Raw genomic sequence first — 16,557 nt, forward strand, 5'->3', positions numbered from 1 at the left:
TGCGCACAGACCCTTCGGGCAGAGCTGGTGTATCTCAGGGAGGATCAAATACAAAAACGAGGGCAGGAAAGAGAAGGAACAGGGAATTAGGAGGGAGAGAAGATTTTGCAAGTACCACAAAGAGAGAAAAGGGAAGGAAACCAAACAAGAAGGAAAGAGTAAAAAGATATGATTTGGAGGAGAATGTAGACTACTGACAGGCAGCACAGCAGCATAGTGGTTAGTGGTGTTGCCCCACAGCAAGAATTTTGCAGGTTCGGTTCTCGGGCCTGGGGCCTTTCTGTGCAGAGTTTGCATGTTCTTCCCATGTCTGTGTGGGTTTCCACCATCCACAGACATCATGTTTAGGTTAACTGGTAACTCTAAATTGTCTCTGAGTGTGAGTGTGAGTGGTTGTGTGTTGGCCCTGTGATGGACTGGCACTGGAACTGTCCAGGGTGTACCCCATCCTCATCCAGTCTGAGCTGGGATTGGCTTCAGCACACCCGCAACCCAGACACGGACAAGACACAGACAAGTGGTAAAAGAGGAATGAATGAATGAAATGACTGGCTTGCCTAACTATTCAAACCAGCCAAAACTCTAGAATTCACTGACAAACAGAATTATTTTGATATTTTGCTCAACTGCTTTACTTTAACTAACTACTTTAATAACAATTTTCACATGAAACAGAGTATAGCATGAGAAATAAATTAATGCATTGCATTAATTAGACCGTTAATTTCTTGCTGGTCAAATTCTGTGTTTGTGTCTGTGCAACATTTAGCTTTGGACAAATATGGAACACTGGATACTTTCTCTGTCTCAAACATTTCCAGGCTAGCCATGGTAATATTTTCAGCGGGATGGTCCAAAATGCACTTGCTTTGCTCTGCAACCTTAGTGGAGACACAGCCTGGGACCTGGAACCACTACACCAGCAAGGTACAATATGTCTATGGACATTGTGCATTGAGATTGGAGAGATGTTTACTTTGCTCACCTTTCAAAAAAAGATTCTGTCACTCTTCTCAACTTTTCTTGATTTGTGCTTTGTGTTACACCAGTAAGGCCCATCTGGCATTGCATCTGCTTGTTGACATCTTGTTTTCCTTGGCTGGCTGTCCTGATCCAATATAATGCTTATTCGGGTCAACAACCTTGTGTGCGTGCGTGCGTGCATATATATTCATGGTAGTATGTGGCAGAGGCAATGCTCTTTGTCCTTTACCTGTGGTGAAACATTAGGAATTCTTAATGATGCAAAGTGATCATAATATTTCCTTCAGAAGATGTTATTAGTGCCCTTTTTGAGAAGTTAGGACATTTTAGACCCTTTTGAGCACCCAAGAGCTAGTTAATGGTTTTCACTTTATTTAGAAGGAAAGACTAATTAAGCACACATGGGGACGGAGCCTAGCTCTTGCATTAGAGAGTGAATGCATTAAATTTAAGATGTTCACGGGAATAGAAATACAAATACTAGTTCCCCACTCCCTCACCTTCTATGGATACATGTTTGTGTATATTTCACTCATTACTTTGTGTTTGATTTTGTCCATCTTTTCCTCCTTCCTTCCTTACCCCCAGCAGCCAAAACACAACACTATCAACCCCTCTTTTCCCTCAACTTCCATTGGGTCAGCAGTATGGCAGTTCAATAGTCAGCATCATTATCGTCCAATCAGCTCTCCTCTCAATAAGAAACTGTCAACCCAGCACTAATACTGGCCCAGCAATTAACGCTATCTCCCTCTCCTCTCCTTCTCAGCTCACATTTTGTCCCTCTCTTTTCCTCTATTTCTTTCCTCTGTTCCCATTTTTACTCTGTCCGCTATTTTGGGCTCCACTCCAATCTCCTCCTCTCCTCTTTCTCCCTTCTTTTCATTGTGGTTCACTCCAGACCAGTGTGGTGATGGCAAGAAAGAAGGGAGAGAGCAGGAGAAGGGAGAAAGCGTATATAATTGGCTTTTTAAGGTGTGACAGAAAGAGAAGGGGAAGTGGTGTGTATGAGGGTGTTTGTAAATGTATGTGTTGGAAGGCAACGATATAGACAGAGAAGAAGTGCAAAATAGGGAGGTGGGTTTTTGTGCTCATCCTTGTGTGTGTATTTCAGACAGAGAGGGGATGTGTATGTGAGTGTGTGTGGTATGTGGTGTGTGGGAGGGGGGTGGGGGGTGGACAGTTTTTGTGTGTGTAAGAGAGAGAGGAGATGAGGTTTATAATTGGGCAGATTTGCCTCCGACTGAGATAATACCCCCTGGGGAATGAAGACAGTGGGAGCAAATAGAGAGAGACAGAGATAGAGAGGAAGAACTGAACAACACGAAGAAAAAGATGATGGCAACGAAGCCATGAGGGAGAAGGAGGAAAGCAAAATTTGTGGTTAAAAGGCATAGCAGGGAAGGCAGAACAGAAGAATAGGACAGAGCATGTGGTTCATTTGGGTGAGAGGACAGGGAAGAGAGGGGAGATGATCAAAGAGAAAACTGGTGGTTGAAGTGGAACAGGATAACTGTCTTTGGTGATAAAATGATAACAAAGTTATCATGATACATGATTGTGGATCTCTCATTTGAGACAAAATTAATGTAGAAAATTCTAACCCTAATGTGATTGTATAGACATATGAATGCTATGACATTTTTGAGCATGCCGGAAATATGTAGAATATTCAAAATCTGTTTGCACAAGGAAACCCTTAGTTTGGTCTTAGGTAGAGTTCCTGACAAGGTGTCTGTCAATTAAAGCTTGCTTGTTCTTGAATTAATTTAAAAATGTCTTTAGGGCCCTGCGTGCGTCTGGAAACCTCCAAGGTCTTTGAGGTTCCTCAATGGATTTGGTCTGTCTCCAGTCCTTGTTCTTTCTCTTGACCTTCTGTGCTAAGCTCAGAGTAATTTTGGGTAATATCTTCTCTGCTGGTCTTATCTAGTTCCTGTGGTACTAGTATGGTACTTAATACTAGATATTTAAAAATGACATGAAAATTAGAATAAGCAATCTTAACAGATCAGATATTTACATAATGATAATATGTGATGAGTTTTAGGTGTATGAGGGTAATCAGGGATTTGGGGGCTATTTTTGGTTTGTTGGGTAAAACTAACTTAACTTAACTTCAAGTATATTTCCTAACTAACATGAATGTTGAACACTAAGTAAAAAAGTTGTAGCTGCTCTGTACTTGCAGAAATATTGAGTGCAGTCAGGTTTTCTATGAATTATATTATTTTAGGGTGTAAACTCAAAATTATCCAAAAGGTAACAGGGTAAGCTACAGCTGAAGACTATAGGATCACATCGTGGAAAATACGACCATGTGCAACATTCAGTGAGAATAGATATTCACAGAGACCATCAAGCATACACAAGACTTGACTGAAGTAATTACATGTAATTGATGAATAATATTTATGGAATTAGAGTTTAAATTAATTAAACTGTTTTCAGCTTTTTTTTATTTATTTTTTTTACTTTTGTGTTACGTATTTATAATTCTGATTTAATTTGCTTTTTACTCCTACAATTAATATTCATAATGACAAAGAAAATATATTTGTAGGATCACATCGTGGCCAAATTTCTTTAAAATCAGAACCAGAGTTGGACCCATCTACTGGTTCTGGACAGTGGTCGCTGTGGTATAAAGCTTAACTGAAGACCAAATTAACTGGAAATCATTTAGAAAAGCACAACCTTTTGTCCTAATGTCTAACAATTTACACTGTTAGGAGAACAGTGACCTGAATGATTGTCAAAGAAAATAAGTTTGGAACCACCTGGACTCTTTCTAAAGTCAACCAATGAGCCAAACTGAGTAATTGGAAAAGGAGGACCGTCTCAGCAACGCTTCATCCACTTAGCCCATGGAGAGTTTGCCAAACATAATTTATAGGACAGAAGTCAAACTCTTTCTATTGGCAGGGCTTCTCAGAGGCAAGGAGGCGGAGGGTGTAGGGAAGGATGAAAGCAAGCAAACAGAAAAAAAACACATAACATGAAATGACAACGGAAGGTGTCAACCAAAGCCCAAACTTAAACCCCATAAAGCATCTGCAGGGAGACATAAAAATAGCAATTCAGATTCTTCCAAGTCATAATGGATCTTGGGAGGAATTACCTGATCATGGGATAAACAAACCAAATCCAAGTGTGCAACCTTTTACCAAAGACTCAAAGCTATGATTCTGTTCAGGGTACTTCTACAATCTCCTCATAAGTGGGTACAGAATTACCACCCTGATTAACTTTACAAATAAGAATTTGTTGACGTTTCTACAAATGTTTCATTTTCATTATTGGATTGATGATTGTTGATTGATGGATAAGAATTGCAATGTAAATTAAATCCATGACAAAACAAAACAATTAACAGGCCTGAGCACTTTCTGATGCCACTGCACTCTATGCTAATACAAATTAATGAGAAAAATTACTTAAATAACTAAATGTGAACTATTCTAATCATTTTAAGTTTATTTAAATCTGTTGAAACATTATTCATTAAGGGTTAGGGTTGCATGTGGAGATTTTTCTCTCCACAAAATAAATAAATAAATAAATAAATAAATAAATAAATAAATGACAGTAATGTTATGAGCCATCCATCCTGTCCCTGTAGAACTCGTTTTACAGTGGTTTATAAATAGATAATATTGCAAAGCACTGTGGATCATCTATTTTTAACTTAAAGTCCAAAATAGGACACACCGCAATAGTTTTCACTCAGATTTCTCCCCAAGCCCTAAGATAAGTGTCACTTAGATGTATGTTTAAAATGTCATTAAAAGTATTGATTGAATTAAGCCAGTGTCCCTATTATGACTATTTTGGTATATCCCCATCCTACAAGTAAACAAGTAAAGACACACACACGCACACTCACACACAATCACAATCTAGAGACACATACAAATCCATACCAGTCAGTAAAACCTGTTCTCAGTATTACTTCAGGCACACATACAGAATTCTCTAACTGGTTGCAACACCATAACACCATCAACTTTTCATTCATGCCTGCTAAAGACACCATCAAATGTGCTTGTGTGAATAACCTTTTAAATAGGAGTTGCTGATGATTTACTGAATAGATGCCAGCCAATTAGAGGGCAACATATATATGAACAGGTAATTAAGATTTTTATAGTATGATGATCTTGCCTTTATGGCCATTAGAGTACATAAATGTTATTTGGCTACATACTTTCATTACGTAGTCATCCATTGCTTGACCAGAGCCACGGCTGTGTGAAGTCTTGGCAGAGGACAAAGTGCTAAATGAATAAAAGGATTATTTTGTTTGCTTCTCACTTTATTCTTTATTTTATGGCCAGTTTCTCTCTCACTCTTTATGATTTGCACATTTAATTTGGGAAGTCTAGGGATTTTAAAGAAACCAGTTCAGTTTGCTCTTAAAAGTTTGTATGACTCTTCAGCAGTAGCTCACAACTTGCTAAGCATGATTTAATCATTGGTTCCCCAGAGTGGGTCAAGTATGTATAAATGAGTTGTGCTTTGGAAATGCAATATTTTTTTAAATGGACATTGCAGAAAACCTATGCTCTGTTAACTGATGATGACTTTAGAAACTCAGTCAGCTCAAAGGAAAGGTTTTAATCGGGGCGATTCTAGGATCAGAGCTTTAGGGGGTGCCCCAATTAGGCAGGCTACACACACACACACACACACACACACACAACAAGAGAGAGAGAGAGATTCATGCATCTCATCACTGGGTTCTAGTTAGCCAACTTGGATGCACTGATACTTGGGGTTTGATATTTTGCATAGGATGAAACAACAACAGCCTATTTCTCTCCAATTCAAACAGTGCACACTTGGTGGATTGACAATACAACATTAAAAAACTGCCAACTAGCTCTATCTCCTTCCTAACAATATTAAAAGTAGCCTAATATGTGGGTTTGTGAGGCAAATGGAGACTGGCAATAATTATAAGTTGTTGGTAATGAGGGATAATGTATGAAAGTGTGAGACACTTTTGTTGAGCTACTTACTGGATCCACAGCCTAACAGCTGAACAACTCTGGCTACCAGTGCTAGCCAACTGGATTCAAAGCTTCAGAGCAGTGCAGGTACAGGGAGAGCGTGTGAGAGGAGGATCGTACCATTTGCGAGGGGTGGGGGTGTTCTTCTTAATTATATGAATATATTATGTTTCACCTACAAATTATTACATTATTTGGGACATTATTTGAGCTTGTGAAAGATGAATTAAAAGTGTAAAACAAAAAAGTGAAGCACCCCAAAAATAGGGCTAGCGTCGCCCATAGTTTTTATACTGTGAGCATAAATGACAGTAAAACTATTAATCTAAATATCTCTCCTGGTTATAACTGATTCATTTCAAAGACCTTTAATCTGTAACTACAAATAGCTTGTTAAATCCAGTCCAATGAGTGAGAGGAGACGGTATTTATTTGTAGCACTCTACTTCCATACGATCAGGTGTGTTTTGTTTGAATAAAACAGCTGGCCTGGCTGAATGAATTCACAACATGAGATAATCAACATGTTTTATAGTCAACAGGTGGTTTGGCAGAGAGCTGCCATTCCTGAATTAAAACTGAAATTTTGGAAATTGAAAAAACAATGGTTTGGGGTATTACCCCTTCTGCCTTCCAGCCAGTAATGGATTCTACACCAAAGGCAGAAGTCCAAAATTCATGTGAGTCAGGTAACATGAGGTCATGAAAAATGCAATGACTGTCCATGAAGTGCAGCACAAGACTATAGCTACACAGACAACTAATTAACAAACAAGATATGGGTAAAGTGGACAAAGCCCAAAACATCAACACACCCTGCAAAACCACAACGGGAATGTATAGATAAAGAAAGTCTACAGAGTTTATTTGATAGAATATACTATCTCTGTTTTGTGTTTCTGAAGAACAAGAAATTATTCCGGCTATTGTCAACTGATATTAGAATAATATATGAATATGATTAAGATATACTGAGCAACTATTTATGTAGAACAGAGTTTGTCTAAACAGGACTGCATTGTCAGGACTGAGCAGTCCAAAGTGGGGCAGACTGTTTATTTAATTTATGAGGCTGTTTGAAAAAGTAACCGTATCTTAGTGACAGAAATCTGGCTTAATAGCTTTCTAGTGTCTATGTTGCACTTTCACTCTCAAAAATAAACACACACATCTACTTTCTAAAATAAGATCTATTGGAATAGAAAATAACCTGGCAGTATATTCCCCAGTGCAGATAATGATTCGTTTTATTTGCTATTCAACAGGGACATTTTTGGTGCACAGAAAAGGAAATGAAGTACAACATTGGACTTAGCCAGCATTAATATTCATACAGTGTGCGGTTTTTGGATGGCATGTGTCATGTCAACATAGTCATGACAGAATCTATTCACTCATCACTTACAGAGATGAGTGATGACAACACCTAGATAAGCACAGATAAAGCTGCAAAATGTACAATATCTTTCATCTTAAAATTGATGAGCCAAAGAACATGGTTTTGCACTTCACTCAGCGGTATTTAGTCATGGCTTAGCACAGGTTAGCATCTGTAAAACATTGGGCAGTTTTCAAGGAAGGGATTGAGTGAGCTCAAAAGGAAGAAAATAATGTATTTTTAGGTTTGCATATAACCTACATTTTGCTCTGTTGTTGACTGTCTGCAGAGTATAGAATGAAATAATAAGATTATCCAAATTAGCTATACCAATTGTAGTCCGGCTGCGGTCTTCTCATGATGATCTCTTTTTCTGCTGCACAGGCCTAATACAGGTGATTGTGAATACCTTCTCAGAAGCTGCAGCAGTTTACCTGGATGCAGACCGACATGCGATGAGGAAGACCAGCCATGTTGTGTTACATGCACTTCTGGAACTGCTCCACAACACCCTGAAACAAACATCGCTCGTAAAGCGCTCTGCGCTTAAGGTATCCACATTCACACGTTTAATAAGAACAATAAATTCACTACCCTTTCTTCAACAGTGGTCACCAAGCCGCCTTAAGGCAAGGCATGGAACAGCTCAGAAAATGTACTGAAATACTAACCTGTAATGTCATCTCAGGATATCAGGATATATTAATGGTAATATATTGCAAATTATCCAGTATGGTTGACCACCTACACAAAATAAATTAATGAAAGCATCAGTAGAATTCCTTAATATAAAAATACCTTGAGAGAAAATAAGGACAATGTATAGAACTGCTTTGGGTAACTCAACTAGTACAAATTTCTGCACAACTAAAAGTGACTAGATAGCAACATTAGCAATCCTTAAGGAGCCGTGAAAGCTTTGCATTTATTTATTTATATATATATAGTAGTGTTGCCCTTGTGCTTCAGTTGTTTTGCTGTATCATGTTACATTGGTCCTTAGTCACATTTATCTCCCTCACTGATTGACCACTATTTATCACTTTCATCTCTGTCAAGCACAGAATCGGCACTAGAATCACAAAGTCAGCTCCCTAAAGATATTGTCCTTGTGTCCTGTCCCTGAAGGTGTTCGTGTGTTTGTGAGTGTGTGTACATTGATGTGTGCAGAGGAAGCTCCCAGGTTTAAGCAAGTGCAATATTGAAGTTGTGGACTCTGGAGAAAGCGAATGAGGTCCCAAGTCACTGGGACAAAGACACACAAACCCACATACATGCACGTACGCACACGCACACACACACACACACATATACTTGGAGGCGTACACAGAGGGGCCTGTCTGGCTATGTCCCTGCGGCCTCATTATCACCACTGGCTTTGTCCTCAGCTTGCCTCTCGACACACAGATGCACACACACTCACATTTGCTCACATACACACCTCAGCCCCCATCTCCCCAAAGTGTGCACCCCAGCCCAACGCATACATATTAATGTTTAGACAAGGGGGTGGAGGGGGGCAGTACAGGGGAGGGAGGGTAAAAGACTGGATGGAGATGGACAGAGGGAGAGGGGAGGATGGAACACTAGAAGGAAAGACAGACATGGAAAAGGGAGCATGCAGTCTGTGCAGCGGAAATCAATTCTGTGGGAAATGCAAAGCTCATTAAAAAGAAAACTTCTTCCCAAACCAAATTCATTTGGGTAATAAGGTCTGATAAGGAGAGAGGACGTGACTAGACCGCTCTTCCCAAACTATTACTGTTTTGGTCAAGAGAGAGAGCCAGAGACTACATTTACTTCAGAAAAAAGAGAAAGAGATAGAGAGAGCATACAAAAGGAGAAGTGACTTTGGGAAGAGAGAAAAATTATGCCAAAATTAATCACATTATTCCAGTGCTAATTGGCCTCAAGTTCCACTGTAGGCATGAACTGAACTAAAATGATGGACAGAGGTGAGTAAATTGTTCAGTGTGTGTTGTCCTGACCACATCTTGTGCTAGGGACGTGTTAAAATGACACACTGTATGCAGGCAAACTATTTCCTCCCTTCGTCTATCAGTGTGTCTTTCTGTATCTGTCTCAGTCTGTCAGAATCTCTCTTGGCAGGTCTCCGGATCCATTATTATTGACTGTCAAATCTCTATAAATGATTTAGCGTGTGTGTGTGTGTGTGTGTGTGTGTGTGTGTGTGTGTGTGTGTGTGTGTGTGCGTGTGTGTGCGTGTGTGTGCGTGTGTGTGCGTGTGTGTGCGTGTGTGTGTGTTTGTATAGAGCCAGAGGCTATCTTGTCCAGCAGCAGAGAAGCTGCTCCTAGCCAACAGACCCCTGAGCCAACTCAGCACACACCTCATTCACATGGTGAGACCAACACTCAGAGCCTGTATGTGTGTGTGTGAGTGCGTGTGCGTGTGTGTGTGAAGAGAGAGCGATGGAGGGATACCAAAAGAAAAAACATGCCTATGTCTCGTTATTTGTTTTCCCAAGTTGTTGTAGGAATAAATGTTGTTATGATTTCTGCACACAAGTAAATGTGAATTAGTCAGCAAATGTGACACAAGTAAAAACCATAAGTACTCATTCAAGCAAAAGGTCTCCTTGTCCAGATGAACTACTTACATTGATATTGACACTTCACAAGTTGCTAATGTTGATTTTACTCACCTCCACCATACACCTGACAGGGTACAAAACTTTAGGGATTGTATATGCCTTGTCATTTCTCAAGTGGTTTCACATTTTGAAATTCTTGGAAAATGTTCTCCACTATAGTTGTTCTGTAGGTTAAATCAGGACTTCTATTTACTAAAGGTAAAACTGTTTCATGTGGAAGAAATGAAATCTGATGAAGCCATTAAAAGCAGCAAAACCATCTGTTGTTACTGAATGCTTAGTTCACTAAAAATAGATCTTTGATAAATTATGTCAATTCTTCTTACTCCGTCTGACTACACACCAAACCTATGTAGTTAAAAACTCCTCATTAGCTTTTTTTGCTGATATTGTTTGTATATTGCTATTACCTCTGCAAGGATATTGTTTTTACTCGACACAAAAAAATTATACATGACACAGCCAATACATTATCTGAAAACTATGCAAATAGAAAAATTTATTCACTACAGGACAACAGCAACAACTACAACAAAAACTAAAGGCTAAGAGCCACAATTGGCGTTCTTTTGACTGGCACGCTATCTTTCTACAGTTTGTTAACTAAATGCCATACACTGAAGTGTAATGTCATTACACCCAAAAATAGCAAATTTTATAATCTCTGTCAGAATATTATTTTAAAAAGAGACAAATAAAATTTGTCATATACACTTACATGCAGAGATACTGTGTACTAGTTCTGTTGAAGTTTTTGCTAAAAATATAGGCCATTTTTGTTTTGATTATGTTATATGTCATTGTCATGTAGGAATGTAATGTAAAGGATGAGGTATGCAGCTCATCATATTTCTGTTCTACACAGATGGTTATCTTAGTGTGCTGAAGTAATTATTCTACAGTTATTTCAATTATTATTCCCAGAAATCTGCTGAGAAGGGTTATATCTGCAACTAGCAACAGAGACTGTGATGCAATCTGAAAAGCAGGAAGATAAAAGTGGCTGCAATCTTGGCCTTTCAGCTGAAAGAAATGTGGAAATGTTATCACAATTGCTCTTCATACATTTTGTCCTAAACATATTACTGAGGATTAAATAATCACTTAAAATTGGATGCTAAAGAATAATGTGATGCAAAATAACTTCCTCGATCTGCATTCAGAATATTTAAATGCTTGATGATGGTCTTTATTGCTATTCTTCAACTTTCCATTTACAAAAATAAACATGATTTGTAAACTTTTATAAACATATAGTGACTTAGATATTAGATGAATAAATATAAGAGCTGAAGAAGAGAGGTTTAACAGTAGAAAAGTTTCAAACAAGTGAAACAGAGCGGAGACAATAAAATGACGTTCAAAGATTGAGCGAATCTATTCAAAAGAGGTTGCTGTGCAGCATCCTGGGAAGTTGAGAATGTAAAGGAGAGGGGGGAAGAAAGAAGAGTGGGAGGAAGAGAAAACGGTGTCTCCAGGGACGCAATAGAGGTTTTCACTTATACTTGACACATTCAGTTTGGGTGAGTGTTGATGTGTGTGTTCATGATTGCAGATGAGAGGTTTAAGGGGGCAGCTGATGCATCTCTGCCTCTGCCCTGCCTCTTTGCTCCATTGGCTATTAGTAGGAAACAGACAGTGGGAATGATTTAATGATATGCATATCATTAAACATATCATTAAAGCTGGTAAACTTGTTTGTGTGTTAAAATAATGCAGCTGACCAGTTATATTGTATGGTGTCAATTACAGACTGTGATTGACTTGATATGTCCTTCAAGGGAAATTAATATATCTAAATACACTAAATAAACTTTGCTGGCGTGTCCACAGAATTGCTTTCATTATTTGTCCTTAATATGGCATACTATAATACTAACACATTTGCTTAAATATACTAACCTATGTCTGTGGAAAGATGGCTTAAATATCAGTACTTATATCTGATTTGAAATATTTGGTTTCTGGTTGTAGACTATTAAAGTCATATAAACCCATATAAATCACTAATAATATATATAAAAACATGAGTTATTTTATCATTCATTTTTTCAAATTATTTTCTTTCTTTATAGCTGTCCACTGAAACCGAGGAGGTGTGGGAGGAAGCCATTCAATGTCTGTCCCTGTTGGTCCAGCTATATGGTGGAGAGGGTGATGACTGCCTTTCACCTTCTTGCTTGCGGAGCTTCTCACATGTGCTGCGTACACACATGCTCGCCCAAACCCACCAAATACATCGTCCAACCCTTAGGATTATCAGGCGACTGGTGAGTGTAAAAACCCCATGTGGGCCGACAGACACAGAAGCAAAAATCTATGAGAAGTTGTCCTTACCTGACACTTGAAATTTAATCAGATATTCATTTGTGCATGAGTGATCTTTATTCCAGTGCCAGTAGTGATCATAAGGCAGCAATGAAACACGTTTGATTTGTTCTGTATCGCAGAAAAATCTTTTGTTTGTTTGAATTTTGGTAGTTGAAATACTAACTCCCACCACTGCAGAAAACAAATTCAGTAAAAAAAAAAAAAAAGCAGATTCAGTAAAGGCACACACACACACACACACACACACATGTTCTGTCAGCCCTGCTGTGCTGCTGAAAATAGTGTAGTTTCACCAAAACTTGACTGACAGAGGGAGCAAGACGAGAGGCAGAAAAAGTGTTGGTTTGTATCTGCCTGTCACTCTCTGTTCGAGTGTCTGTCCAATTTTGTCTGATAGTCAAAATGATTCGTAGTACAGGCCAAAGACGGCTGACATCTTGAGTATACAGCAGTAAAGCAGGTGGAGATTTAGTGTAGCTCCTATTTCCCAAACATAATTCATATTATTATGTCAAATTCGTAACATGGGTAAAACTGAGGCAGCTTTATGCAACTCTCACCAGAATTAGAAACACGTTTACTGCTAATTTCTTGTCCTGATAGGCCCAAAAAGTAATAGTGTGGTAATAACAAAGCAGTTGAATTAAAAAGCCAGGAAAAATATTGATAAGAAACACATGCCATATAGAGCTAGAGCCAGTTGTTAAACACAAGCACTGCAAGCCAAGTTTGGCAAATTTGTTATGTAATTTATTTTTTTTGTTTGTTTGTTTGTTAGTTTTTTGACTATTTTAGTTAGTTTCTTGGGAGACTGTTCCTGTAATAAATAAGGGTTTGCCTCATTTATTGTAAGATCAGTTTCCCAATCACTCACAGAAAGAAGAAAGATTTAGGGGGTTAAAGAGATGGGGTGACTTGCAGCAAAGGGCCTGAGACTGATCTGATCCCAGTCCACTAAGGTAAGGACTAATCTTAAAAGGTATGTTGTAAGCTACCAGGCAGAACATGGGGCACAACTATGGGACAGTTGCTTAGCCTTTCAATGAAATAAATTCATACTAGGTAATTCTGCCTTTAACAGTTCCCACCCAATAAAAATACTCAGTGGCAATGCCGAAATTCTGTTGCTGTTCCTGTGTCATCAGCACAAATAAGACTGACGTTTGCATCGCAATAAGTAATCAGCATGGTGGCAATATCTTTTTTTTTTTTAACCTCAAATACATATTTTGGATTTTCTAAACTTAACCATACAAAGATATCAATGTCACAGATTCATCAGGAATAGGTGGTTTGAAAAGGGTTGGCACTGGATGTTTAAAAATTTAGTTTACATTTTTTGGCAGAGCAATGCAAAATTACAGGGTTGAAGAATTAATTATGAATGAATTCATTTCTGTACATTAGATAGAAGGTGAGCTGTCAACCTGAGATCATGTAATCTGAATAAACTTAAAACGTACTTATTACAAATATTAGGAGTTGTGTGTGTAGGAGAAAGAGCTTTTGCGTGTATGTGTTTTTGATTCCTCTCACTAATTAAATCCAGCCAGCTAAACCACCCACACACACTCTCTGTCACACACAAAATCACAAAATTACCTTTCTCTGTCCGTTGTAACAAATTTGTCCTCATGCTAACTCCCTCATTACTACACTGCTAACATTCAAGGTCAAGCAGAGTAAACATTCCTCATAGGTGTTGAATGAGTCACTAAGCAGCCTGTGCTAGGAATCATTTAGTTTGCTCCATCTTCCCATACATGTAGTCATTATTTATTAGTTATTAAAAAGATTTAGCTGCTGTAGATTTACCTAGTACAAGTAATAGTAAAAAAAAAAAAAAAATATATATATATATATATATATATATATATATATATTTTTTTTTTTTTTTTTTTTTTTTTTTTTTTTAAATCACCTTTCACGACACTCAAGGACACTGTACAAAAACATCAATGAATAAAATTTCCCCTCGCAACCCAGAAAGAGAGAAGATGGATGAATGGATGAATGAATGAACATACAATAAAAGAAATTGTGGATAGTGTAGTACAGAGTAGTGTTGCAGTACTTTTTTTCCACCTTGCATGGTTAGTGGTTGAAGTTTTAATGACTTATTAAATCAGCATCGTATAACTATTTTCTAAATGTTTGCTTTTTTGCATTCTGTTATCAGTCAGCTGGTACAGAGCATGTTCAACAGAAAATCCTTGTCCTCAAAGCATATTCTTTCACATCTATAGTATCCCAGAAGCACAGTGACTTGCAAATTCTCTCTCAAAAACACACCTACACACTGGCAAGAGCTTGCCCTTCAACAAAGGCTTTTTAATTATCCGGCATTGATTTCAGGGCTCCGTAAATCTCAGTCAAAGATCCCACTCAACTGCAAGAAGGGACAGAGTGAATTGGTGAAATTTGTCTTTTTCAAACACAGTTTTGTCTGACTTAAAGGAAAATATTCATTCAATTAAAAACGGATTCAGAACAAAGAGTGAATTATTATTCATAAGCAGTTTGATTACATTCATTCATTCATCTTCAACCGCTTCAACCGGAGTACCTGGAGGAAACCCACGCAGACACATGGAGGACATGTAAACTCCACACTGAAAGGCCCCAGGCCGCTAACCATTACGCCGCCGTGCTGCCCCAGTTTGATTAGCAACACTGAATTTATTGTGTTCTGTAATGGACTGGTTCCTTCATCTTTCTCAAGTCAATTTCACATGATATGTGCAGTTTGCAGCATGCTGTTGTTCAGTTTTGTACAGGAGCAGTCACTTTGTTCCCAACGTTACCTACAAAACAAATAATCATTCCCTCATGAACTAGTCATGTTCATGTGTGATCGACTGACTAATGTACTACTCCCTCTCCGTTGTCAGGTCACCTGGTTGAACTTAAAATCTATTGTGACAGACAGGGAGGCAGCATGTCTCAGTGTCTGCATGTCTACTGTCGGTCTCATATGACTGTCCACTATTATAGAGTCATGGTGCCGGTCAGATAGAAACGAGTAGGAGCAGATGATGAAGAAGAGGGTGTGGTGTGTTTGTGTGTGTGTGCGTGCGTGCATACATGTATGTGTGTGTGTTTAGTGGTTGGTTGGCTTGTGTTTATGTGTGTGTGGTTGCGGGTAAGCAAGGGGGGCATCTTTGTCTCATCCTAACCCCGTTGCCTAGCAACAGCTGTGCTGTGTCGCCACAGAGACAGAGGTGATGATTTCACTGGAGATCAGAAAGAGCATGTTCACAAAAAACATGGACACTCATCCCCTCATACACATGCGTGCACATACTAATACTCACACATATACACACACCTTGAACAATGTTCAAGTTTTCCTGAATATATTTAGTCCTATATGTATATTTAGACATGTGAAAGTGTTACTATAACCCGATGTCAAACTGTAACATTACACCAAACTTAACCATCAGTGCAAACTTTTTAATTAGCTCTTTTTAAAGTCAGAACCATCCTAAACACACACACACATACATACAGCAGTCTGAGAACCAGCTGTCCTGGGTGGGTGTGTAGCCTAGATATGATGGTTTGGAGAGACGTGTCAAGACAAGAATAAATTCAGAGAAATGACAAGTGAAGAAATAAATCATGAAGGAAGGAAACTCAGTGAAGGAGAAGAGCAGACTGCTCTTTACCTGTCTAGTCCAGAGTTTGCAAATTCAGCAGCAGAATCATGGAAAAATTCAAGGATGAACAGAGTTGGTCATTCAGGTTGGACTGGGAGGAACAGACTCATAAGAATAAAGATAAAAGTTTAAAGGAAGATGTGAACAGAAGAGCACAACATTTGTTATATAAGAACTTGCGTCAGTGGTACTGTTGACACATTTGATCAGTTAAGTTTGAAATGGAATTGACTGAGTGTGATATTTCAGAGCTGCACAGCAAGCATATGATGATACTGGTCCAGACGGTGCCTAAGTTGTGCTTTTGCCCTTCCAGGTGAGACAATGGTTATAGCTGCTTGTCTTCTCCTCTTATTGATAAACCCCAGTAGCCTGAAAAAGACAGACAAAGTTCACCCTGAAGATGATCTTCACTGGTATTGCTTTGTTGAGATGACTAACATCGCTGATAGAGTTATGTCCTGTTTGGCAGTTTGGGAACATGATGTCATGCAAAGCAAACATGCTGCGCGTTTCTTTCGTTTGTTTGTCAGCTTGTTTAGGTTTCATAAACAACACACACACTTGGGGTTAGGGTTCAT

At 38.6% G+C, this 16,557-nt stretch overlaps 1 protein-coding gene across 4 annotated transcripts in view; it reads left to right on the plus strand.

The window, feature by feature from the left end:
* The window catches only part of ulk4 (unc-51 like kinase 4), a 68,433-nt gene that overhangs the window by 47,845 nt on the left and 4,031 nt on the right, over positions 1–16,557 (plus strand). For 3 of the 4 annotated variants that reach the window (XM_029504402.1, XM_029504401.1, XM_029504403.1), the window contains 4 exons: positions 822–927; positions 7,756–7,922; positions 9,645–9,731; positions 12,059–12,253. In XM_029504402.1, coding sequence (XP_029360262.1) covers positions 822–927; positions 7,756–7,922; positions 9,645–9,731; positions 12,059–12,253 — 555 coding nt within the window. The remainder of the gene's footprint in view (positions 1–821; positions 928–7,755; positions 7,923–9,644; positions 9,732–12,058; positions 12,254–16,557) is intronic. The other variant, XM_029504404.1, reaches the window with a different exon arrangement.

Source organism: Echeneis naucrates, chromosome 6 (genome assembly GCF_900963305.1).
Source record: "Echeneis naucrates chromosome 6, fEcheNa1.1, whole genome shotgun sequence".
NCBI classification, from domain to species: Eukaryota; Metazoa; Chordata; class Actinopteri; order Carangiformes; family Echeneidae; genus Echeneis; species Echeneis naucrates.